Genomic DNA, 24,200 nt, shown 5'->3' with positions numbered 1-24,200 from the left:
ATATTGTCTGATGTCCTCTGGGGGCAAAAATACCCCACGTGGAGAAACACTGGTCTAAAAGAAGAAACTGATAACACTTGTTCCCTCTGGGAAATAAGACTGGGATTGAGAAGAGGGAGAGGAAGAGAGTTACTTCTTTCTTTGTACCCTTCTCTCTGCTTAATTTGAAAAGCACAACTTAAATTCATAATAAAAATGAATGTATTGTTAAATTACAGTAGTCCCCCCCCCCATCTACGGTTTTGCTTTTCACTGTTTCAGTTACCCGTGGTCAACCTTGGTTTGAAAATATTAAATGGAAAATTCCAGATATAAACAATTTATAAGTTTTGAATTGCATACCGTTCTGAGTAGTGTGATGAAATCTCTCACTGTCCAGCTCCGTCCTGCCCGGGACATGAATCATCCCTTTGTCCAGCATCTCCACGCTGCAGACACTGCCTGTTAGTGACTTATTAGCCATATCGGTGATCAGATGAACTGTCGTGGTATCGAGAGGCTTGTGTTCAAGTCATCCTTATTTCAGTTGATAACGGCCCCAACGTGCAAGAATAGTGATGCTGACAATTCAGATGTGCCTAAGAGAAACCGTGAAGTGCTTCCTTGAAGTGAAAAGGTGAGTTTGCATTGGAAAAAACATAGTATATACAGAATTCAGTACTATCTGCGGTTTCAGGCACCTACTGGGGGTCTTGGTATGTGTCCCCCAGGGATAAGGGGGGACAACTGTACCTCCACTCAATGGACCACTATATGATCATCGAAAAAATAAGACAAATCTCTACTTCTGATATATTGTCTCTGTGACATACAGCAGCAATGCTTGAACCCTTTGGTCTCAGGACCTCTCTATGCACTTAAAACTTTTAGGGGACCCCAAAGAGCTTTTGTTTATGTGTATTATGTATATTGATATTCAACATATTCAAAATTCAAATGGTGATTTTAAAATATGTATTCATTTAAGTAAAATAATAAACTCATTGCATGTTTACATAAACAACTTATTTTAGTTAAAAATAACTATATTTTCCCAAATAAAGTGGTGTTGGCTTATATTTTTGAAAATCTACTCAACCTTTGCTCTCATAGAAGAAGGTTGAGTTCTCATATCTGCTTCTGCATTCAATCTATTGTGTTATCATCTATCATGAAGCTACCCAAACCTTCTGAACTTATCACACTCATGAGAGACTAAGAGTGAAAAAGACAAACAATATTGTAGCATGACTATAAAAATGACCTGGACCTCGTGGACCCCTTAAACACATCTCAGGGATGCCCAGCGTCCTTGGGCCACACTTGGAGAACCACTGATGTGTAGTATTATGCTGTACATGAACCGAGTACAAAACACTGTGTAAAAATGATGATAGACAAATAGATGGAATTATGTGGCTTCAATATACATGGAGGTATACAGCTTAGTGGTGAAGCATGGCAGGCTCAGGAGTCTCCCAGAGTTCAATCTTAGCTTGACCACTGACTAGCTGTGTGCCCAGGAGAAAGTTAATTAACCTCTCTGTGCCTCAGGATCTCATTTATAAAATGTGGATGATAATAAAAACACCAACCTCCTTGGGTTATCGGATGTAAAGTGCTTAGGACTTGAATGCAAAGTGGCTGGCACATAGGAAATGCTCAATAAATTATGCAACTAATTTATGCAAAGTATTGTTATTAAGCAGCCTTGAAAAATAGTAAGGTAAAGTTACATAACTGATGTTAAGTGATCTCCATAATACATTGCCATGTGAAATTAAAAGGTACAGAAATGTGTGCATACTATGATAAATGTTGTGTCAAATAAATGTGCACATATATGCTACCTATTCACCTGTGTGTGGATTCAAACACATGCATATATGCTTCAATATGCATATGGTATTCTTAAAATTATATAATACATGACAAAATGATAGTATCTCGGGGGAGGGTGGTTTCTAGATGTCAAGAGGTCAGAAGTAGGACTTACTTTTCACAGCATTCCTTAAAAACACACAAATCTTTAACTATGAAATCCCATTCAATTTCCAAAGTGTAAACAGCAAAGCAAAGAAACAAATAAAAAACTAACTTGATGTTTTCTGAAAAAGAACTTTAGGACTTTAGGTTATGTTCTGGACAAAATCAGCAAATATGCCGTGCTCACACCGAGACTGCCCATCCTGCTGGCTAAACAGACAGCACCAATTGATCAGAAAGGCAGACAGTACTAATTGATGGGGGACATCACTTCCCACTGAGCAGAAGTTCAAAAATCCTTACCAACAGTGTGCTGCGGGCAGCCACTAAAAATTTATTAATCTTTACAAAGAAGCTGAAACATATTTGCCATCCTAAATCTCAAGCATGACTGCCAGAAATTCCTGAAATCATTGAAAATGACTCAGAATATTTCCCCCAGGGAGTCTAATCCTGCTGAATCTTAATTCTTTCCTGCTAACCTACCCCCCACCCCAACTCTCCCTGTTCCAGAAGGATTTGAAGCCCTTCCTTATAGCCCAACCCCCTTCTTTGTTACAGAAAAAGAAACTGAAGCCCCAGAGATTAAGACTTGCTCAAGGTCACAGAATGAGTTTGCATCAAATTCCTAGTAGTAAAATACAGCAGCTGAAAGACTAGACTCTGGGGTTAGACAAGCCTGGGTGTGAGTTCTTCTTTTGCATCTTACCAGCTGGGACACCTCACCTCCCCAAGTCTCAGTTTCTCTGTCTACAAAATGGGGGTACCTGAAATGCCTAGTTCACAGGATGCCTTGGAGAATCCGATAAGCAAGTAGATGGGAAGTGTTCAGCATAGTGTCTGACACCAAATGACAACTTGATAAATGTGGTTGTGGCTGAAGTTGTTCTGAGTGTCCCCAAGAGGCTAAATCATGACAAGGCAAAGAACCCAAGGGCTAGCTAGCACTGTATTTTCTTTTCAATACATCTCAAGAACAAGTTCAAGCACTCAGGCTGTTTTCAGTCCCTCAGTGTAAAGGGTGAGATCACAGATCTGAGCCCACTGTGTGTGTGTGTGCGAGGGGGAGAGAGAGAGAGAGAGAGAGAGAGAGAGAGAGAGAGAGAGAGAGAGAGAGAGAGAGAGAGAGAGAGAGAGAGAGGTGGAGAGATTGAGAGAGTGAGAATTCTTGCACCAGGGCTGCTCACGAGATCAGGTACGGGAAGAATGTGTGGCAATAAATGGTAACAGTTAATTCTCAACAGAGTGACTGAGCCAAGTGTTAGGAGAACCCACTGCTCCCTCAAGGCTCCCGGGCTCTGCCAATTTCTATCTGTGTGACCCTGATGGAGTCATTTTACCTCTACAGCCCTAGCTGCAAAGTGAGTCCAGTAAACTCAACATGTAGGCTTGGGGAGAAAATTAAATGAAGCAGTGAATGTTCTAGAAGGAAGGCGAGTAATAGTAACAGTACTCTAAGTGGTCAGAGTAATACCAAGAGTTAATTTTTATTGATCCTGACCCGTGTCATTTGCTGTCCTACATGCTTTACACGGACTGAATTATAAAGCGCTGCTGTTAATAATGATAAGGATTAAGCAATTTAACAAACACCAATCTAACCTCATTCCCTGACCCTAGGGATAGAGACCTAGACCCAGCCCCCAGTATCCAAAGCCCACCCCATCCCCGGCAGGCGGAGACGTGTTTGAAATAAAGTTTATTGAAGTTTCTGTTGGTATTTACATATGATACACAGTAAATAACAGAGCCAGGCCCCCCCAACCCACCCTGCTCCCCACCCCCAAACCCCTCCCCCCAGCCTCGTTAAAAATCGCTGCGTAAAGACAGGTTAACTGCTGCGGTCCCCCCTCCCGCCTCCCCCCTAAGATGCAAACTAGAAGCCCCCGTCCCTCCCCTGCCGCCCTCCCCCCACCCCGGGGGCCTTCCTGGTTCCGTGTACAACACTGTGCTACCTCGCCCCTCTTCCCCTAATAAGGGGCGGTGGGCGAATTTCTGGGACCCCCCCAAATCTGTCCAAGGGGGAAAATGGACCCTTGAAAGAGGCCAGAGTTGGGGGTCTGAGATGGGAAGGAGGACTTCAATGAGGGGGAGTGCCAGAAAATGGAAGACTTCGAGGTTTAGGGGGTGTCGACCCCCGCTACTGCCTCTGCCTCCTTTGAGGAACCTCAAGGGGGAAGAGGCGGGCACAGGTGTGGAAATGGCGTGGAATTCCCTCACCCCAGGGTCTCCATCCTTGTCCTGTGGTGTGCGGGGCTGGATGCACCCAGGGGCTTTGGATGAGTAAGTGGAGAGGAGGGAGACAGAAGGAAGAGGAGGAAGAAAGAGAAGCTAAGGACAGCTGAGAAAGCAAGATCGGTTGGATAGCGCTCCCTGACCGGCAAGTAACCTTCTGGCGGCCTAGAAGAGCCCAGCCGGTGAGAAAGAAGGGGGTCTCCAGGGAAGCAGAGAAGCGCAGGGGGAGACCAGATGAACCATACCCACAGCCTCCGGCCTCCACCCCACCCCGGAGCTGTGGACGGAGCAAGGAAGTCCCCCACTGCACCCAAGGACCCCAAGGTCCTGAGGTGAGACTGGGCCAGAAAAGAGAGAAGTCGGCAGAGGGGAGAAGAGGATGGTTGGCATTCCTGGCGGCTGCCGGACCCTACTCTCCAGCCCAGCGCCCCTACGGGGAGGGAGCAGATGGGAGAGCTCAGCAGAGGTGGGCGCCTCAACCGCCCGCTGGCTGCTGAGCCAGGTGCGCAGAGCCGGAAAACGCCGGAGGCAGTAATTGGCTGAGGGGCAGGGCCAGAGGAAACGGACGGACCCTACGGACAAGGGAGAGGAACCATCTGGAAGGAAGGTCCAATGAAGTGGACAGGCCAGGAAGGGGGAGGGGCTAGAGTGGTGGGCGGGGCCACCGAGAAGGGCGGGGCTAAAGCCAGAGCAGCATTCCCCCCCACCCCAGGTGAGAGCGAGGAGTTCGGTGGAGGGAGGGGAGCTGCGTTTCAGGGAGACCGGTGAGGGTGTGGAGGAGAAAGGGAGCTCCGAGTGGCGGGGCCTCAGCAGGGTGAGGTGGAGATGTGCAGATGGTCTGGATACTTGATGGCGGGAGGGTAGTTCTGCGTCATCTGAATGGACACGTCGCTGGAGATGTCGGAGGGGCTGCGGCCGCGGCGCCACGCCTCCGGCTGCAGGAACTGGCCCGAGTAGTCGGAGCAGTCGCTGAGACGCGGGCGGTAGAAGGCCGGGTGCGGGCGATACATCTCCTCCTCGGCGTAGCGCTTGGTGAACAAGTACACGGACATCACGCCAGCCCCCTGTGGCAAGGCACGATCAGAGTCCCAGAAGGTGGCCCTGGGCTCCCTGTTACCCCAGGACCCAAGGTTCTGGGCCTCTAGCTTCCTCTTTCCCCAGAAGCCAGGAATTAGGACCCCAGTCCCCTCCTTCCCCAGGACCCCAGGTGTCCAGGCTCCCAGCCCCTTCCTGACTCAGAACCCCCCAAATCCAGGCCCCCAGCGTCTTCTGAGGACTCCAGGAGTCAGAGTCCCCAGCTCCCTCCTCCCCCAGGATCCAGGGGTTAAGCCCTCAGCCACCACCTCCCTCTTAATCCAAAGTCTACACCCCCAGCCTCCTCTTCCTCCTGAACCCAGGAATCAGGCCCCCAGGCCCCTCCCCATTCAAAAACCTAGAGTCTGGGCCCCACAGACATCACCTCTTTGAGTAGGAAGGAGGAAGCAGCGAAGGCAAAAGACCACCCGTAGCGATAGTGGAAATACTGCTCAGAGCTGCTGGGCCTGTTCATGACCTCGTCATTGATGCTGGAAATGTAAAGAACCAAGCCCACCACCAAGGAGAGGCCTGGGGGAGCAGAGGGGTGCCCTTGGTCCATTAGCAATAGACCCCTTGCCCCAGCCCAGGATTCTCCTCGTCTCACTGCTGTCCTCTCCCTTTTCCTCCCTGCTCTGGCCTGGATTAACTTCCATCTTTTGAAGCCTCTTGAATGTGGGCCTTGCCTGGGTGTGAGGGTCCTAGAGATGAATCAGCCTCCTCCTTCCCTACCCCAAATTTTCATCCAGGTCACAATTGGGGAAGGCAAATCTGGACGTTGGTCAATAGTCACACATGGTGATATGTGCTGTAAGGGAACTAGGAGCACACAGCGCTCTGTGGGCCCAGAAGAGGCACCAAACCCACCTGAGGGGGGTGGGGGGCAGGAGGAGCCAGGGAAAGCTTCCTAGAAGAATGACTTTGTCCAAGTCCTATAGGATGAGGCCCAGGGAAGAATAAGAATACTCATTATTCCACTCTGGGCAGAGCGCAAAGGCTTGGAGGCCCAGTATGAGCTGATCCACCCATGTAGCTACAACATGCGCCATGGTCACAAGACACGAGGCCGGAGATGGGGGCGGGCACATGACCATGATGAACCTCGCATGCCAGGCTGAGGAGCTCGGCATTGATGCCAAAGGCACTAGGGAGCCATGGAAGGTCGGGAGCAAAGACAGGGCCAGAGTGGAGTGTTAGCAGATCCTTGGGGGGCTGGTTGGTTCTGGGAAGAGATTGGAGGGGAGACTCTAGAGCTGTATATTCGAAGAGGAGGAGGAGGAGGTCTGAGCTGAGGCTGGATGGATAACAATAGCAACAACATTAATTATAATAATAATAGCACCAGCTTATATAGGTCTTGTTCTGTGCCAGGCGCCACTCTTAGTGTCATACATGTATTACTCATTCAAACCTCACAACCACACTTTCAAGTAGTACCATTTTTAACTCCACTTACAGTTCAGGAAATAGAAGCACATAGGGAGGTGGAGAGGCGAGGTCGGGTTTGAGAATATATCAGAGGCAAATATCACTTCCTCAAGATGAACTTTCTTTTAAATAGTAGCCCTGCCAAGGGTGGCTTGAGGACAAAGTTCCCTGTCCTAAATTAATCCATGTAATCCTTATCAGCATTTCCTTTCAGACGCCTATAAACAAATACTTGTGTGCTCATCACCCCCCAGAACAAATCTAAATTCTTTCTATCGCCTATAATATGGTCGGCAAGCTATGGTCCACGGGCTAAATCCAGCCCACCTCCGATTTTTGTATGGCCTACTACCTAAGAATGGCTTCTACATAATTAAATGGTTGAAAAAAAATCAAAAGAAGAATGATATTTTGTGGCATGTAAAAAGTACATGAATTTCATTTGGCAGTTCCTCAAAGTCTTAAACATAGAATTACCAGATGAACCAGCGATTCCACTCCTAGGTGTCTACCCAAGAGAACTGGAACCATATGCTCACCCTAAAACTTGTGTACAAATGTTTGTAGCAGCATTATTCATAATAGCCAAAAAATGGAAACAACCCAAATGTTTATCAACTGCATGGATAAACAAAATGTGGTATAGCCATATAAAGGAATATTATTCAGCCTAAAAAAGGAATGAAGTACTAATTTATGCTACCACATGGATGAATCTAGAAAATATGCTAAGTGAAAGAAGCCAGACACAAAAGACCACATATCGTATGGTTCCATTTACATGAAATGTCCAAAATAGGCAAATTCACAGAGATAGAAAGTGGATTAGTGGTTGTCAGGAAATGGAGTGGAGGGGGAGAATAGGACTGGCTATTCAAGGGTGTGAAGTTGCTTTTCAGGGTAATGAAAATGTTGTGGAACTGTGTAATGGAGATGGTTGCACAACCTTGTGAACACATTAAAATCCACAGAATTATATGAGCTTTAGGTTATGTGAATTATAATATCTCAATTTTAAAAGTCTATGAATTTCAAATTTCAGGGTCCATAAATAAAGTTTTCTTGGGACACAGCCATAGTGCATTTGTTTACACATTGCCTGTGGCTGCAGCAGCAAAGCTGAGGAGTTGTGACAGAGACTGTATGGCCAGTAAAGCTGAAAATATTTATTGTCTGGATCTTTCAGAAAAACTTTGCTGACCTCCGGACTACAATGCCTATATGGTCTGGTGCCTGCCAGCCTCACCCCTGGTTGGCCTCTCCTTGCTCCCTCTTTAGACCATGTGAATTCCCATGCTCCCTTGAACACATCAAGGTCATTTCTGCCTCAGAGCCTTTGCACTCACTGTCCCCTCCACCTGAGATGCTCTTCCCCCTGATTTCTCCATGTCTTTCTCTGTCACTTCATTTAGATTTCGCCTCCCTTGTCACCTTCTTAGAAAGGCCTTCTATGATCTCCCTGTTTTAAAAAAATGTTCCTTCCCTCAAAGTAAGAGGAATGCAGATGAAAAACTATGAGGGGCTACTATGTCTCACGCATCAAAAAGTGAAAAAGCTTCACAACATTTTCTTCTGATGAGGCCAAGGGAACAAAGCTCTTATATGTTGCTAGTGGGGATGCAAAATGGCACAACCGCTATGGATGGGAGTTTGGCCATATCCACCAAACCTACAATGTATTTATCCTTTAACCCAGGCATCCCACTCCTAGGAATCTATCCTGAAGATATCCGCCCAATGACATGAAAGCTCATAAGCACAGGGTAACGCACTGCAGCATGATTCATAATTGCAAAATATCAGAAACAACCTAGATGCCCTTACACAGCAGATTCATGAAATAATCTATAAAACATCATACAACAGAGTACCGAGCCTCTGTGAAATGAGAATGAGGACAAGCTCTGAGAACTGACAAGCAGTTCGATGACAGTCCAGACTTTATCACTAAGTAAAGAAAAAAAGAAAGTAATGCACAAAACAGTATATAGAATGCTACGTTGAAAGCAAAAAAGAAGCGTACATGAGAACACATATATGAATCTGTTTATTTTTGCAAAAGGAGACCTATAGGGAAGAAAACAGACAAATGAAGTTGATCACCTAAAGGGGGCAGGCGAGAACCTGAAGGAAAAGATGGAGAGGAAGAGGCACTCTGAGTTTGACCTTTGGAACTATGCTAGTATTTTATATATTCAAAAGATAAAGTCAATAAGGATGGGGAAAAACTAAAATTGAAAACAAACAAAAACAAATGAAACTCACTTCATATCAAATGAATAGTACAACCACAGGAGGGGGGAAAGTAGGCGTCTAAGGAACTTTTAGATACGTTGCTTTGACTGTATATCTCAGTCTGAAGACAAAAAGATCTGCAAAGAAATCTTGAACCTTAACAATGTTTGTTGTTGTTGTTATTGAGAGTGGTCCAGAGGTAACAGTTAAGAAGTTATTGTGTGGGTTGTAGGGTTGGGCAAATGTGTAAATATATCAATGCTTTGGGGAGGTAGGGTTCTCATTCTGAAAGAAGGAAGATACAAGTCAGAATGGGATAAGTCAGGGAAGAACCCTGTGGTGTTTAGGTGCAATATAAACTCCTGTTTCATAAATATGTATAATTTCCCAACTTTATATCCTGAAAGATTCTAGAAGCAGTGACACCTCAGCAGCAATAAGCACATGTAGCACCCAGATTTTGGTCTCTAATACCATCCCCCACTAAATAAGGAGTTAGGGCTCCCAGGAGACATAGCTAATTTGAAGTCTGGGGCAGGAGCATAAACGTGTACTCCTGCCACAAAGTAAGGAAGGAAGTGCTCAAAAAATGAGGGGGACATATCAAACAAGGAAACAGGAACTAGTTTGAAGGGGCTTTCTGATAGTCCAATTGGGGAAAACACGAACATCAAAATGAATAACAAAAGTAACAGCGTATAATACACTGAATTCAAAAAAATGTGAATCCATACTGACATATTTTTTAAATAAATAAATGATAAGAGAGAAACATTTTCTTTACGTAGTTGGAAGACACCATCTTGCAGCCCTAACAGTTATATAATGATTCAGGCAAACTTCATTGGTGAACACTAACTCGCTGAATGATGGAATCTCCCCACAGAATATCTGCTAATTACAAAGAGATTATTTAAAACAAAACAAAACCAAAAAAACACACTTCCTTTATTGTAAAGGAACCTGACTGATACCAATTTAACTAAGTGATGGAAGTTAACATCAGTAATGGGGCAGACTGACACCACCACACCCCCATGTGAGTGCATCACGGCTTCACTCGGAGCAGAGTATTCCTGCTGAAAATGTGTAACCTGAATCCACTCCCGAGGAAACTGGGGCATTCTACAACACAGCTGGCCGTGCTCTTCAAAAAGAGTCAACATGAAAGATAATTAAAAAAAGAAAGAAAGAAAGAAAGGGCACAGGAGCTGTATAAAAGATGAAAGGAGACAAAAGAGACACGACAAGGGAACACAAAGTGTGATGCTAGATTGGATCCCAAATCCGGGGGGGAAACGACTATAAAAGACAGAGTACTGGGACAATTGGTAAAATTGGGATATGGATTGTGTAGTGGCTATAGTACTGTATAAATATTAAACTTTCTGAATTTGATTATTGTGCTGTGGTTAAAAAAGGAAGTGTGCTTATTCTTAGGAGATACTTGCTGAAGTCTTTAGAGGTGAATGAAGTGTTTGCAACTTATGTTCAAGTGGTTTTATAGATAGATAGATAAATAGATAGATAACAGATAGGGAAAGGCAAATGTGGCAAAATGGGGGTGGCCAGATGGCTCAGTTGGTTAGAGAGCGAGCTCTTTTCTTTTTAATTGGGGAATATTGGGGAACAGTGTGTTTCTCCAAGACCCATCAGCTCCAAGTCATTGTTCTTTCAATCTAGTTGCAGGGGGCGCAGCCCACCATCCCATGAGGGGAACTGAACTGGCAACTTAGTTGAGAGCTCCCGCTCTGAACAACTGAGTCATCCCGCAGCCCTAGAGCGCAAGCTCTTAACAGGGTTGCCGGTAAGATTCCCACGTGGGTCAGTGAACTGCAACACCCGCAACTAGATTGAAGGACAAGGACTTGACTTGGAGCTGAGGGGTCCTGGAAAAACACACGGTTCCCCAATATTCCCCAATTAAAAAAAAAAAAAAACACATGAAGAAATTAAAGTACTACATTGTAAATGTTATTTAAAAAAAATTAGTCTAGGTGAAGGGTATATCGGTTCATTGTATTATGTTTGCAACTTTCCTGTAGTTTTAATTTTTTTCCAAAAAAATAAAAAATAATAAAATAGGTATCCCCAAACAGGATTTTCCCCCAAGGTGCCAAACAAACTGTGCAGCTACTTATTCATTATAAAGAGAAAAATGTCCCTTTTCAATGGAGAGCTCTTATGACCACCACCTTTACCAAGGGTTCAAACTATACCACTCATGGTGGAACAACCTGACACGATTTGCTACCTGAGGTAAAGATATAAAGAACACGTACCACCTCTGGATCTTCTTGCCAAACATGTTCAACCTGAATCTAATCAAGCTAGGCCTCTAGTTTAGACAAACATCCAGCTTACATAAAATACAAGGACTGAGGAACAAATTAAATGATGCCACTAGGAAACAACACATAAATCCAGGGTGTAAGATAGTCTACAAAAGGGCAATGGTAACGGTCAAGCTGATAACCCCTGAAGCAGTGATCATTCTTCACATCTCAAAGAGAGATAACCAGGCATTGTTTTGTCTCCAATGTAATGCAGTCGGGTGTAAACAGCACCACTTATCTATAAAAGATTTTTGGGGAGAAAAAAAAAATCAAACCTGGACCCCATCGACAACAGTTCTACAGGAAAACCCAGTGATGGATGGACATATTAAACCACAACACAGGGACGCAATTGGAAAAATCTACAGCGTGGGAATTCTACAAGGCATGACCAAATTTCTTCAACAAATAAATGGCAAGGAAAAAATAGGAGAGAGACTGTTATAAACTAAAAGAGGCTTTGGAGATCTATCAACTAATTGCACAAGTGGAATTTAGATCCTGATTTGCAACAAACTAACTGTAAAAAAAGAACTTAGGAGACAAGTGGGGAAATTGAACACTTACTAGATATTAAATGACATTAAGCAGCTATTCTTGTTTGGGCATGATAATGGCATTGTGGCTATGTTAAATATGAGTAATAAAATACTTATTTCTCAGAAATATACTGAAATGTTTGTGGATAAGATGACTTAATGTGTGAGAATGGCTTTAAAATAATGTAGTGAAGTGCAGAAGGGAGATATGGCAGTCCGGCTAAAAAAAGATTCACCATATGTTGATAATTGTTGAAACTCAGTGAAGGATACATGGCACTTCATTATACTATTCTTTCTATATTTTTATAATGAAATACGTTTTAAAAGTCAGTGTTGTAAATAAAATAGTGGGGGAACTAGTCTAGACTAAAAGAGACATTAACTGAATACTATGCATGAACCTAGATGGAATCCTGGTTCTGGGGGAAAGCTGTAAAAGACATTCTTGAAACCACCAGAACAGTTTGAAAATGGAATAAATTATATTATGGAATTCTTGTAAAATGTCTAGGTGCTTTAATGCTGTTGTCGTTATGTAGAAGAATGCCCTTACTCTCAAAAGACGCATACTAAAATGGTTAGAGATGAGCAATCATGATGCCTGGAACTTACTTTCAAATGGTAAAGCCAAAACAAAAACAAAGCTGTGTGTGTGTGGCAGGGGGATGAAAAGAGGGTGGGGGGGGATAGAATATGGCAAAACATCAGCAAAATGAAGGACATAAGTGGATCTAGGTGGATACCAGTGGTATACCAGTGATCACTGTACTATTCTATAGATTTCAGTCTTCATTAAAAACTTGGAGTGATTGAGATGAGATTTATATGATCCCCCATCACTCTCCTTCCCCTTCCCCTGCTTTATTTTTCTCTGTAGCACTTATTGACTGACGTTATAGTTTCCATCTATTTGTAATTTCTCTGTGAGTATCTCCCCCATGCCCACTAGGAGCCTTGGAACTCGTCTATCTTATTCCCAATTGCTTCTAGCACAAGATCCAGCACATAACAAATACTAGTCTAATGGATGAATATATTTGCTTCTCAACTGGAACTTCTAGAAAAGCTCGTGGTTGCTCTCCCCTTTTTAATCCACTCTACATCCCACCATTCCTGTGTCTCCTCTAAGAACTTTTCTTGCTCTGAACTTTCATAGTGCTTTCAACTTGTAGTATTTCTTAATGTTGACATTTAAGAAGAGGATGCCCATGAGGTGTTGCATGGGGGAAAGTCATCTGAGATAGATCTTGACAGATGAGCATGTTTATAGGAAAGGAACACGGAAGGAAGCCCAGAGACCACATTTACTCGGATACTCTAGTCAAATGCGGGGCCGGGGGGATCATCTCGAGTCCTCTCTCTCATTTATCAAGAATGCTCAGTCATCAAGCCATGTCCATTTTATTTGCTGAATCTCAAAAATCTAAAACCCTTTTGCATCCCCAAGTCCTCTGACCCAGCTATGGCTAATTCTCTAGGCCTGCACCACTGCTCCCCAATCTTTATTTCCCTGCTTTAGAAACTGGCTATTTCTAAGACCCACACTGAATTCTATCCTTCTCTTTGCAAGTCTTCCTTGGCTCCCTACTGTCCACAGAAGAAGATATTCATTCCACAGCCTAACGTTCCAGGCTCTTTATGATGTGATCCCTGGTAATCACGCCTGCCTCACCTTCAGTCCCTTGTTCCACATTACAGTTCTAAATACCATACTCCATAAGGAGAGTCAGGAGCAGGGGTTCATAAAAAGACAACAAATATTTCCAAAGAGAAAGGTTTGTTGTTGTTGTTGTTGTTTTGCTTTTAGTAATTGAAAATTAAGTTAAAACAATGTCAAAAGGTAAATTATTCTTGTCATTCTTTCTCCTTCTTGGCCATTTTATAGTGTCTCTGGTGCTCCAAAAATAACCCATTTCCCTCTTTTTTCCCCTTCCCTCTTTTTCTACTTCCCTTCCCCCTTCCTTTCACTGTAACCCAGCTCTCTTTCTCCCCTCTCCACTACACCAGCTTCGGAATTCTTAGAGCACAGTAGGCAAGAATCACCTACACTCCAAGTGGAACAGACAGACACATTCTGGCTTTAGAATAGCGTTTCAGGACCGTGGAGAGCTGCACGCGTATCCACCTCAGTCTTAAGTGCTTTTTAGGGTCTTAACACATGCTGTGAATACCATCTACATACAAAGCACTTCTCTTTCTTCACTTGAAAAATTCCCCCTCGCCCTTTCAGCATCATCACCTTGGATGTCAATTCTTGGAATCCTGGTCACTCCAACCCTCCTCAGGCCCTTACGATGTCAGGTTAAGACACGCCCCCTTTTCCCAGCATTCCCTGAGCTGTCTTTATCATTCATCTGTTATACAAATATTTCCATATGCATTTGTACCAGCAACTCATCTAGGCTCGGCAGATACAAATGGGAGCCTATTTGTAAAGGTCCCTGACTTTTAGAGTTTACATTCTGGTATGATGGGACAGAAAAACAAATATGACTGACAATAGCAATAAGTGCTATGAAACAAATAAAACACGGAATGGGATAGTAGAGCGGGTGCAAGGCAACATTAGGTATTGTCAAAGAAAGAAACTCTGAAGAGGGAAAGATGAAGCCCTTTGAGAATCAGGGGGAAGAGACTTCTGAGAATGGAGGGCTAGTGAGTGCAAAAGTCCTCAGATGGGGCCCGAGATTTACATTTTCAAAGAATAGCAGGAGGCCAGTGGAGCTGAAGTTATAAGCAAGGGAAAGAATGTCAGTGGGTTAGGAAATGAGGTCACAGATCTGAGCAGTAGTCAAATCATGGAAAACCTACAGGCCAGCATGAAGAATCTGGACATATTCTAAGTGCAATGGGAATTCGCCAAAGCACTGAAGGGATTTAAGAGGTGTGTGACAAGCTTTGATGGACATGTTGGGGCCTGTTTTGTGACTGACTGCATGTGAGCCTCATTTAGGAATCACCTGAGTCTCCAGTGCCCAACACAGAACCTAGCATTTTGGATGTCTCTGTAAATGTTTGATGAGTGAATAAAGGAGCAGACGCATAGAACCTGTATTTGAGGATCAGGGGTTAATACAGGTCATGTCGGAAAGCATGCTTCTGATGACCTGGAAGAAAGTCAGTGTCACTGCAGCCTCCCCACCCTGTCTCTCACTAACCATACCCAGTCAGTCATCTGTGTTATTGATTCTTCTGTCAATATCCTTCTCTCTCAAAGCCATCCAGTCACCTTTACCCTGACAGCTCCAGCCCCAGTTCAAACCTTATCAGCTCTTGCTTGGACCATTGTATAAGCCTCCTCTTCGGTTTGCCATTTCCCTCCAGTCCATCCCCAACATAGGTCCCTGAGGGATGTTTACCACCCAGTGTGACCTTTTCCTTCCCCTGCCCCAACCCATCCACTGCTTTCTCCAGAACTGTATGCCAACTCCACCATTTCCCAGACCTCGGGCACCTCCTGTCTTTCTCTCTAAGTCTTGGTTTCCTCATTGGGAACTTGAGGTGGCTGGACAGATCATTCCATTCTAAGATCTAAGACACTAGTACTATTTCCATCCTTTCCTCTCCTGTTAAATCTTTTTTCATTTCTATGATTTTTACTTGTGATGGGGCAGTGTAGTGCCATGGTGAAAGCCTGGGTTGGAATCCTGCTTCCATGATGGGGCAACTTAACCTCTGGTGCTTCTGTTTCCTCAACTGGAAAATGAGAATAATAATGGCATCTGCCTTACAAAGTGAAGAAAAAGAAATAATTTAATTTGCACAAGGCACTTAGAACTTCCCCAAACCATGTCACTCAACAAAGTGTTTATGATTATGGTTGTCGTTGCTACTACTACTATTTATGTATGCATGTATATATGTATTTAGAACTACCACGTGTTGAGCAGTTATTGTTATACACCAGGCACTGGGTTAGCCCTTCACACCCATGATCTAAATCAGGGATCAGCAAACAACAATTTGTCCCACCGTGCTTTTTTGTGCAGTTTGTGAGCTAAGCATGGTTTTTACATTTTTAAATGGTGGGGAGAAAACCAAAAAAAGAATGTTCGTGACCCATGAAAATTAGATTGATTTCAAATTTCAGGGGCCATAGCAATGTTATTGGAACACAGGCAGGTCCACTGCTTCATCTCCAGTTGCTTTGGTACTACAACGCTACGGCTCACAAGCCTGACATATTTACTACCTAAAGTTTGCCAACACTTGACCAAGATTTGTTCTCTCAACAACTTCACAAAGGAAGGCTGTAGCACACACAGTAAGTGGCAGAATTTGAACTCAGGTCTTTCCAGTTTCACAGCAGCATGTGCCATGAGCCACTACACCCCACAGCCTTGAAAGTACGCGACTGGACACCTTGGGATGGGGTACATAGGTCATAGTCTGTGAAATAAACTCGAGGAAGGAGTTCAGGAAATGGGGATCAATCCTTCTCACATTACTCTGTTGTGACATCAGAGGCCTCACTTCAGCCTTGACAATACCATTGATCCTCACCTTGACCTTGGGAAGTCAGATCCTGGTGCACTGGTATGAGCATGGGTTTTGCGATGAGAAAACCCTCAATTCTAATCCCAGCTCTGCCATTGACTAACTAGGTTACCTGTTCTGTTTCCACTTCTGTGAACCACAAACAATGGGATTTTCCTTGTAATGTCTTGGGTAGATTAAATAAAGTCTCCATGCTACCTATTCTAGCCCCACTTTCTCTCTCTCTAGGCCACCATTTTTCCATCTGAAAAATGATTAGACCTTTTGCTCTGACACTCTGGGATGGTGACATTCTACATGTCTTTTTTTAGCTCAGTGTCTGGCTCCACATGCCGTGACTCAAGTTTGCATGGAGGTCTCACCCTGGTTTCCCTGGACAAGGTCTCATCGTTTCAGGTTAGAGGCACGAGGGAGGTTTAGCCTAGAGAAAGCTGGGTGAAGAGCGGGAGAACACTGAGGCAGGGATATTCAAAGATTTATCTTTGCAGAGCCACCTCAAAAGCAGGTAGCCAACTGGGGGCCCCAAGTGACAGAATGGAAATAAGATGTACAGCAGGGTTTGTTTATAAAATATCAACTGGATTAAAAGGACTTGGATGGAGTTTAATTAAATTATGTTAAATTAATTTGAATTGAATTTAAGAATTGAGTCAGAATGAAATGGGGTTAGTTGGACCAGATGTATTAGAGCTGAGGTGATCTGGACTGACCTGAGATGAGCAGGTCTGAATTGGACTATACTGAGCTGCAATTTCGAAGAGGGGGACACCAGAAAGAACCCCACTCTGGAACTCACAACACTTGAGTCCCTGAGGAACCAGCTTATGCTGGTATCTTGGGCAACTCCCTGCACAATTCTGGGCCCCGACCCGGTACCCCCATTTTATCAAGTGAGTGCTAATAATAACTCCCAGGCAGAGATGTTATGAGGAGGGTGTGAGATCACTCAGGCAAAAGAGTCTAATAGCTCAAAAAAAAAAAAGAACGATAAACACATATTGAACTCCAGTTAATGACATGCATAGTGAACTATTTAGGGTGAAGTGTACTCATGCCTCAACTCACTTTGCATTGCATAAAAATAAGATAAATAACAATAAGATAGAGTGATGGATGGGTAGAAATATAGACAGATGACCAGACACAGGACAGAGCAAGTCTAGTAATATGGTATTCGTTGATTCTAAGTGGTGGGTACATGGGTACTGACTTCAAAATTCTTTTGCCTTTTCAGTTTGTTCGAAAAATTTTTAAATAAAATGTTGCACAGGAAATAAAGAGACTTGTAATCTGTTAACTGCTGAAATATCAGCCGTGGTTAAAAATACAGCCTCTGGAAGCAAAATTCGTGAGCCCCAGCTCTGCTCTCACTGGTTGTATGGCCCCGAGAAATGACTTCATCTCTCCGAGTGGTTGTTTCCATATCTGTGAAATGGGTCTATTAATAGTGTTTACCTTACAGGGTTGCTAGTATCAGAACAGAGCCTAATACCGAATTAGCACCCAATCAGCATTCGCTATGAATTGGTCCTCTCAACGAAGCTGTGAAATAGGCACTGCTATCTCCACCTCACAGAGGAGGAAAGTGGGTCTCAGAGAGGTGCCGCAACTCCTCTAGGATTACACAGCAAGGAAGTGGCTTTCTTAGTGGAAGAGGGACTACAGGTTCTTGGAACCAGAATAGTCCCGCAGACCCTAAGTTCTTTCCTTGGGCTCACCCGATAGAATGAAGAAGATGCCAGAAACGAAGGCCAGAATGGTCCTCTGTGGGCGGATGTGGCCGATGTTGCTGATGACGAAGGCGGTGAACACGAGGAAGAGGCTGACCATGGGGAAGGGAGTGGCTGTGCGCACTGTCTCTGGGGGAGGGGGAGGGAAGAAACGTGGGGAGGCGGTGAGGGAAGAGTCTTCAGGGGACACCTCCCCATTCCCCTGCCGTCCCCATTTCCACCCTCACCCGCGCCCCCTCAGGTGGCTCCACCCCTTTCCAGACTCCTCCCCTTTCTGATATTTCCAAGGCAGACTCCATCCCTTCACCCAGGCCACGCCTCCTTTGCTTTGACCCCATTTCCTGTTGGCTCCACCCACTGCCGGGGCCCGCCCCTTCCATCTCGCCCCTCCTCCTAACCCACTGACTCTGCCTTCTTTTTTTTCCCTTTTTTTAGTCACCAAAAAGGATTTATTCGAGAGAAGAAAGGGTTGCATGCAAGCCACGTGCACCCCCTCTGCCTTCTTTCCAGCCTGCATTCCTTCCCTTCTACCTCACTTCTTTCCTGGTCCTGCCCTTTCTCCCAGGACCTGCCCTGTGAACCTGGCCCCTTGTTGCCTACGCCCCCCACGTCCCCTCACTCAGAATATTCTCCGTGTTTTCCGTCACCAAGTTGATCTCCGGTTCAAGAAAATATTCCGAGGCCACGCAGCGACCCTTCTCCCGGCCTGGGGGATGATAAGAAGGCAGGGCTAAATGAGAGGCTCCTAAGCTCTGGAGAGAAAGTCCTCTGAGGGGACGCACAGTCGAGAGACCCCGGGATGGAGATGTGAGGCTTAATCCAGGGGTTACTGTTTGTGCTATTCTTAGGCGGTTGTGAATTGGGGTAGGCAGGAGGTCTGGAAGCTCCTCTTGCCAGCTGCCCTAGAGACCCATGGATAGAACAGGGCAGGGCTTGAACCCTGGGTCCCAAGTGATGAGGGGCTGTGAGCCAAGACTCCCGGATCCCTAAAAAGGATAAGGTCTGGGGGACGGGCAGGATTCCTACAAGGGGGCGTCTCTGTGGTCGCTGGGAGGCATGGATGCTTTATCCTGCCCATTCAGCACTGGAACTCTCCAGCGAAAAAGTTCTGAACCTACACTACTGCTTCTAGGGGCGATTTCGTGGTTCTCCTGGGATTAGGGACCTGGAGACAGTGTCAGCACTGGGGCTCCTAGATCCTGGGAATAAAGGGTTAGAAATTGGGTCTCCAGGGAGAAATTTGACTCTCCAGGAGAGAAAAAGGATTCGTTTCTGGATTTCTGGAACCCAAGGGATGGCACTACGGATAAGTACTCTTGGATTCCAGGCAAGGACCAGGACCATTGAGTGGAGGGCAGCTGAGGTCTGTACCTGCGAAGAAGCAGACGCGCCAGAGGCCGGCGTGCAGCGCCATCTTGACCTCCGTGGTCTGGTTCTGCGGCAGCACGGTTCCCTCCTCCATGTACAGCCAGTAGTCAGTGCTGACCGCGATGCCCACCAGCAGCAGGCCACACGCACCAAACACACTGCTCAGCAGGGTCAGGGCGCGGCTGCTGCAGTGACTCATCCTCAGCGGCGGGGGGCGCCCTGCGGGGCCTGAGGGACCGGGAAGCTGCCCTGGAGACAACTGATGGGATGGACTAGAGTCCCCAGTCCCATGCAGCCAACTGGGACAATGAACCCAGGCCAGAAACACCAATCCCCAAACCCAAACCTCTTTAATCTGACCTCTGTGTCTTGACCTATGACCCCATCCCTGGATTTGAACCAGTGACACCAACTGTTGACCCTCAACCCAGGGATTGGCCTTCCCAAACTTAATACTTGTGCTCTGGCTCTGGATCCTGATCAGGGACACCACACCAGACCCCCAACTTCAGGGTAAGGTTTCCAGCTATCACCTTCAGCCCAGAGTCAGAGATTGAACCTTGACTCCAACTATGTGTCTACATCTGGATATCAAATATTATGACTCTGATTAGAAACTCAATATACAGATTCTCAACCTCAGGACCAGGCCCTCCAACCCTAACCTCATGTCCTGACCCGAGACCTTAACAGCAGAACACTGGACTGCCCCAGAATCCCTAACCCTGAGCCTGGGCCCATGACTCGGAAGCTGTTACACTGATCAGGCACTCCAACACTAAGACCAGGCACACACCTCCAACCCTGACTCTGTACCCTGATCCAAGCCACCAACCTTGAATACCTGACTCCAACAAGGGCCTGTGACCTCAACTCTAAGCCGGGAACTAGGTCCCTGGACCCTGAGTGTTGGACCTTCAACACTGGATGCTGAGCAACGTGACCCTGTAAAAACCCTAACCCAGGCCACACAGTCCTGACTCCATGCCCTGACCTTATACCCTGACCCCTTTCCTTTGGACTCTGTCTCTGAAAGCAACCAGAAATCCCCCAAGTGGGTCACTAACCAAAGACTTTAACCCCATAAGCTGGCCTCAGGCCCTTGACCTCAGGCCTACCGAAGACCTTGAGCAGAGACCCCCACCTTAATTTAAACCCTTAGAATCTTATCTTGACCCTTAACACCCAATTGTAACACCAACACCTTAACCCATCAACGTGGGTTAACTCTGCTCCTGTGCCTTGACCTCAGTTTGGTATCCCCAATCTGAGATCGTGGCCCATGACCCAGATCCAAGATTCCAGGACCCTAATGCTCCCCCATCCCAGATCCAGGCAGGACCCTGAATCTGGGACCCTGGAACTCCATCCCAAGCTGCAGGATCCCAGAACATTGGGACCCAGAGACCTGGAGCCAGGATTTTGAATAGAGGCTCCAGAATGTCAAATCCATGATTTGGAGACCACCAACTCAGCACCCTAACCACAGCACTCCAGCCAAATAAGAGACCCTCCTTCAAACTAAGGATCAGTGCTCTAACCTCTAAAACCCTAATCAGGAAATTTAGGATCCCATCCCCTCCATCCCCCATCACAAGATTCCCCATTCCCCACCCGAGATTCCCATGCTAGGACTTCAATTACACAGCCTCTTTAGCATCCAAACTGGAACCCTGATCCCTATCACACTGGATCCTTCAAACAGTTCACAGCTGGGGCTTCCAAATTCAAATCAGGAATCTGGAGATTTCAACTGGGGTGCTCCTCATCCCTTATCCACCACCCTTCACCCCCATCACAAATTTTTCCCTAAACTACACAATCCCATGATTTGGGTGACTCAACATGGGATTCCCATCCTATCTCAACCAAAGACCTCTACATCCCTGAGTACCAGACTCCCCATCATCTTTTTAACTATGAAGGTTAAGACATGTAAGCACTCCCTCAACAATGCAGCCATGACTTGAGACCCCACTTTTTTAAACCACAATGCTGGTGGCCTTGAAACTCTGCCTTACCCCTATAAGGACAATAAGGAGTCTGAGACAACTTTCACCACTAACCCCAATACAGCATCCAGTGCCCCCGACCCCCACTCCCAGCCTGCTGGGGGACTCAGGAATCTGAGTCTGGCAGAGCTCAGATCAGCTTTTCCTCCCATCCCCCATCCCATGTCTGCAGGGCTTGACCGCCAGCTGCCTGCTCCTCTTCCAGTCAGCTCAGCTCAGAAATAAGCATCAGAAACCCTGTTACCCTCACTGCCTTAGTCTCAGGTAGCTGACCTCAGCTCCACCCCCCCTCGCCCCACCCATTGGCTCCCTGGACTCTGGGCTGGGACCTGGTCCATTGTCACCCATATCTCTTCCCCTTTGGGAGCCCCTTCCTTTCTTGCTCCGATTCCTCCTCAGTCTAAATGACCTGCCCAGATCTCTATATTCTCCAGTCTCCAGCCTTTATCCTTTGGGACCCTCCCCCCAGGCCTGGAATCTCCTTCTTATCCTTCATTTCCCCATCCTCTCCTGGATTCAGGCATTCGGATCCCCGTCGTCCCCTTCGCCAAGTCCCACGTCCAAACTCCATGTCCCTTCAGTCTCTGGTGAGATGTACCCCCCTTTCCGGGGACTCCTTCTCAGACTCACATCCTGCTCTTAGCGGGCCAGGCGCCTCCTCCCCCAGGACCGCTTCCCTCAAGGACCTGGCCTGCACCTTTCCCAAGCCCCACGGTATCTAAGACTCGGACATGAACAGTATAGTTGCCCCACTCCGGACCCTGGGACCCAGTCCTTCGAATTCTCTAGGCCGAAATGTCCCTCCATCCCCCATTGCCTCTCGAACTCGGGCGTCCTGACCGCCAGAATGCCACCCCCCGGAGCCACTCAGGCCCCTTTTAGCCCCAATGTCCGGCCCTCGGCCACCTCCAGGGGAACCCCCACCTCCTTCCAGGACCCTCCCCTCGTGCTCACCTCGCTCAGGGCTGGGCGGACGCTCCGGGCCGCGGGCCCCGCAGCCGCATGACCGGCCCCGCGGCTTCCCCCGGCCGCTGCCGCCGCCACCGGGGTCGCCGGTGCCCGCGCCCCCCGCCGCCGCCCCGGAGCCCGGCGTCCCGGCCCCCTCCCGACCTCCCACCCCCCACCCCCCGCGCCCGCGGCCTCACTCGGCGGACGACGCCAGGAGCTGGGACCGGCGGCCGCTCATTGGCTGCCACGGAGGAGGGGAGGGGCGGGGAGGGAGAGGAAAGGATGCAGGGAGGGAGGGAGATGGGCCTTGAGAATGGGGGAGGCAGGGAGGGAGAGAATAGAAACAGAGCAGAGCGCCGAGAGGTGCAGGGGCACACAGAGACCCGGTGAGAGACAGCAGAGGATCGATCTAGTCACACCCAGACCTCGAGGCTGAGAAATCCTGAGACTCGCAGGTCTGGAGATCGGAGGAGAGACACAGAGATGGCTTAAAAGAGACAGAGAGAGAAAAGGCGAGACAGAAATTGCGTCCCAGACCCCCGCTGTCCCCAGGCTCAGAGATTCTGAGGCACTGGAAGTGGAGAGGTCAGAGAGTCAGAGACAGAAGGAGACAGGAGGAAGGAGACAGGAGATGCTCAGAGGCCTTGGTCTGAGAGATCCTGAGACTCAGAGAGAGAGAGAGAGAGAGAGAGAGAGAGAGAGAGAGAGAGAGAGAGAGAGAGAGGGAGAGAGAGAGGAGGGAGAGAGAGAGAGACCCTGAGAAGGAGAGACAGCAGGGGCAATCCTGGGGGTCCCCTGATGGAGGGCTAGGGCTCTAGCCAGGCCTGGGGCGGAGCCTGGGGTCTGGGAGGCTGGAGAAGGCAGGAGGGGGCGTCCCGGGCCGGGGTCCCCAGAGCGGCAGGCGGGTGCAGAGCTGAGTCGGGTCCTGCAGCGGCCGCGGAGCCGGGAGCCGGGCCAGCCGCCACCACCCCCCCCCCACCCCGCCGTGATGTCAGCGGGGCCACTCTTAAAGGGGCAGGACCGCCGCCGAGGGTCGGAACGGGGTCTGGGGTCCGCGGGCACTGAATGGGGGTACTTCTTTGGTGCTGGGGAAGACAGGGAGAGCCCCAGCATTCAACTGGACAGAGTCCCGGAAACCCAAGAGGGACAAAGAGACGCCGGGCGCCCCGAGGGAGCCTGTGAAGCTTTGGGGCTCAATCCCTCCAAACACACAGACAGAGGCACACCATTGGACCAGCCTGTCCCCCTCCAGGGACTACATTTCCCATCAGCCCTGGAGATGAGGGGCCGCACTTGGGGGAAGGGTCCGCCGCGATGTCTGCTGGGATGTGTAGTCTATTTGCACTGTCTCTCCACTCCCCCGCACTCGCAAGTGGGTCAGGGAAGGAGGCCCGGAAGACACGTCTGCCTACTGCCTCATCGCTGATCCTTAAGCTCATGGTTCTGGTGTTTAGGTTTCTCTGTCGTGGAGTTTGTCCCTCTGATCAAGTCTCCAGGTCTCTCAGTGGGAGGCTTGACTTTCATCTCCCTTCTCAGGATTTCCCAGTGTCTGGGTCTCTGTTATCTGTGAGCTTGTTTGTTGTTTTGGGTGAGAATATGGGTGCTTGTGGCTCTGTGCCCGGAGTCTCTCCTTGACCCTCTCACAGTGGTCTGTGGACATCTCCATCTTGTGCACCTGTGCCCCTTGGTCCTCTCTGTGGCTGTCTCTGTCTCTCTGTTCTGTTCTCACGCTGTGGGTATCTTCTCTCCCTTTATTGTTCTCCATACTTTCCCTCTCTTTCTCTCGATTACCCCCCTCCCCAGCCTCTGTCGCTCTCTCTCTCTTTGTTT

The 24,200-nt window shown here is 47.3% G+C and overlaps 1 protein-coding gene across 2 annotated transcripts; it reads right to left on the bottom strand.

The window, feature by feature from the left end:
• Window positions 1-3,863: 3,863 nt before the first annotated feature.
• CACNG7 (calcium voltage-gated channel auxiliary subunit gamma 7) lies at window positions 3,864-22,473 on the bottom strand. Of its 2 annotated transcripts, none has more exons than XM_033128329.1 (6): window positions 22,377-22,473; window positions 19,414-19,638; window positions 18,662-18,748; window positions 18,031-18,165; window positions 5,660-5,805; window positions 3,864-5,264 (listed from the first exon to the last, which is right to left on the bottom strand). In XM_033128329.1, the coding sequence occupies exons 2-6, from the start codon at window positions 19,607-19,609 to the stop codon at window positions 5,007-5,009; spliced, it is 822 nt and encodes a 273-aa protein (XP_032984220.1). In that variant the 5' UTR covers window positions 19,610-19,638; window positions 22,377-22,473; the 3' UTR covers window positions 3,864-5,006. The 2 variants fall into 2 exon arrangements, with proteins under 2 accessions (XP_032984220.1, XP_032984219.1); XM_033128328.1 differs by having other exon boundaries at window positions 3,865-5,264; window positions 18,031-18,171.
• Between the last annotated feature and the right edge of the window lie 1,727 nt (window positions 22,474-24,200).

The sequence above is a fragment of the Rhinolophus ferrumequinum genome, chromosome 15 (assembly GCF_004115265.2).
Source record: "Rhinolophus ferrumequinum isolate MPI-CBG mRhiFer1 chromosome 15, mRhiFer1_v1.p, whole genome shotgun sequence".
Taxonomy (NCBI): domain Eukaryota; kingdom Metazoa; phylum Chordata; class Mammalia; order Chiroptera; family Rhinolophidae; genus Rhinolophus; species Rhinolophus ferrumequinum.
This window is presented reverse-complemented; position numbering and strand designations above follow the sequence as displayed.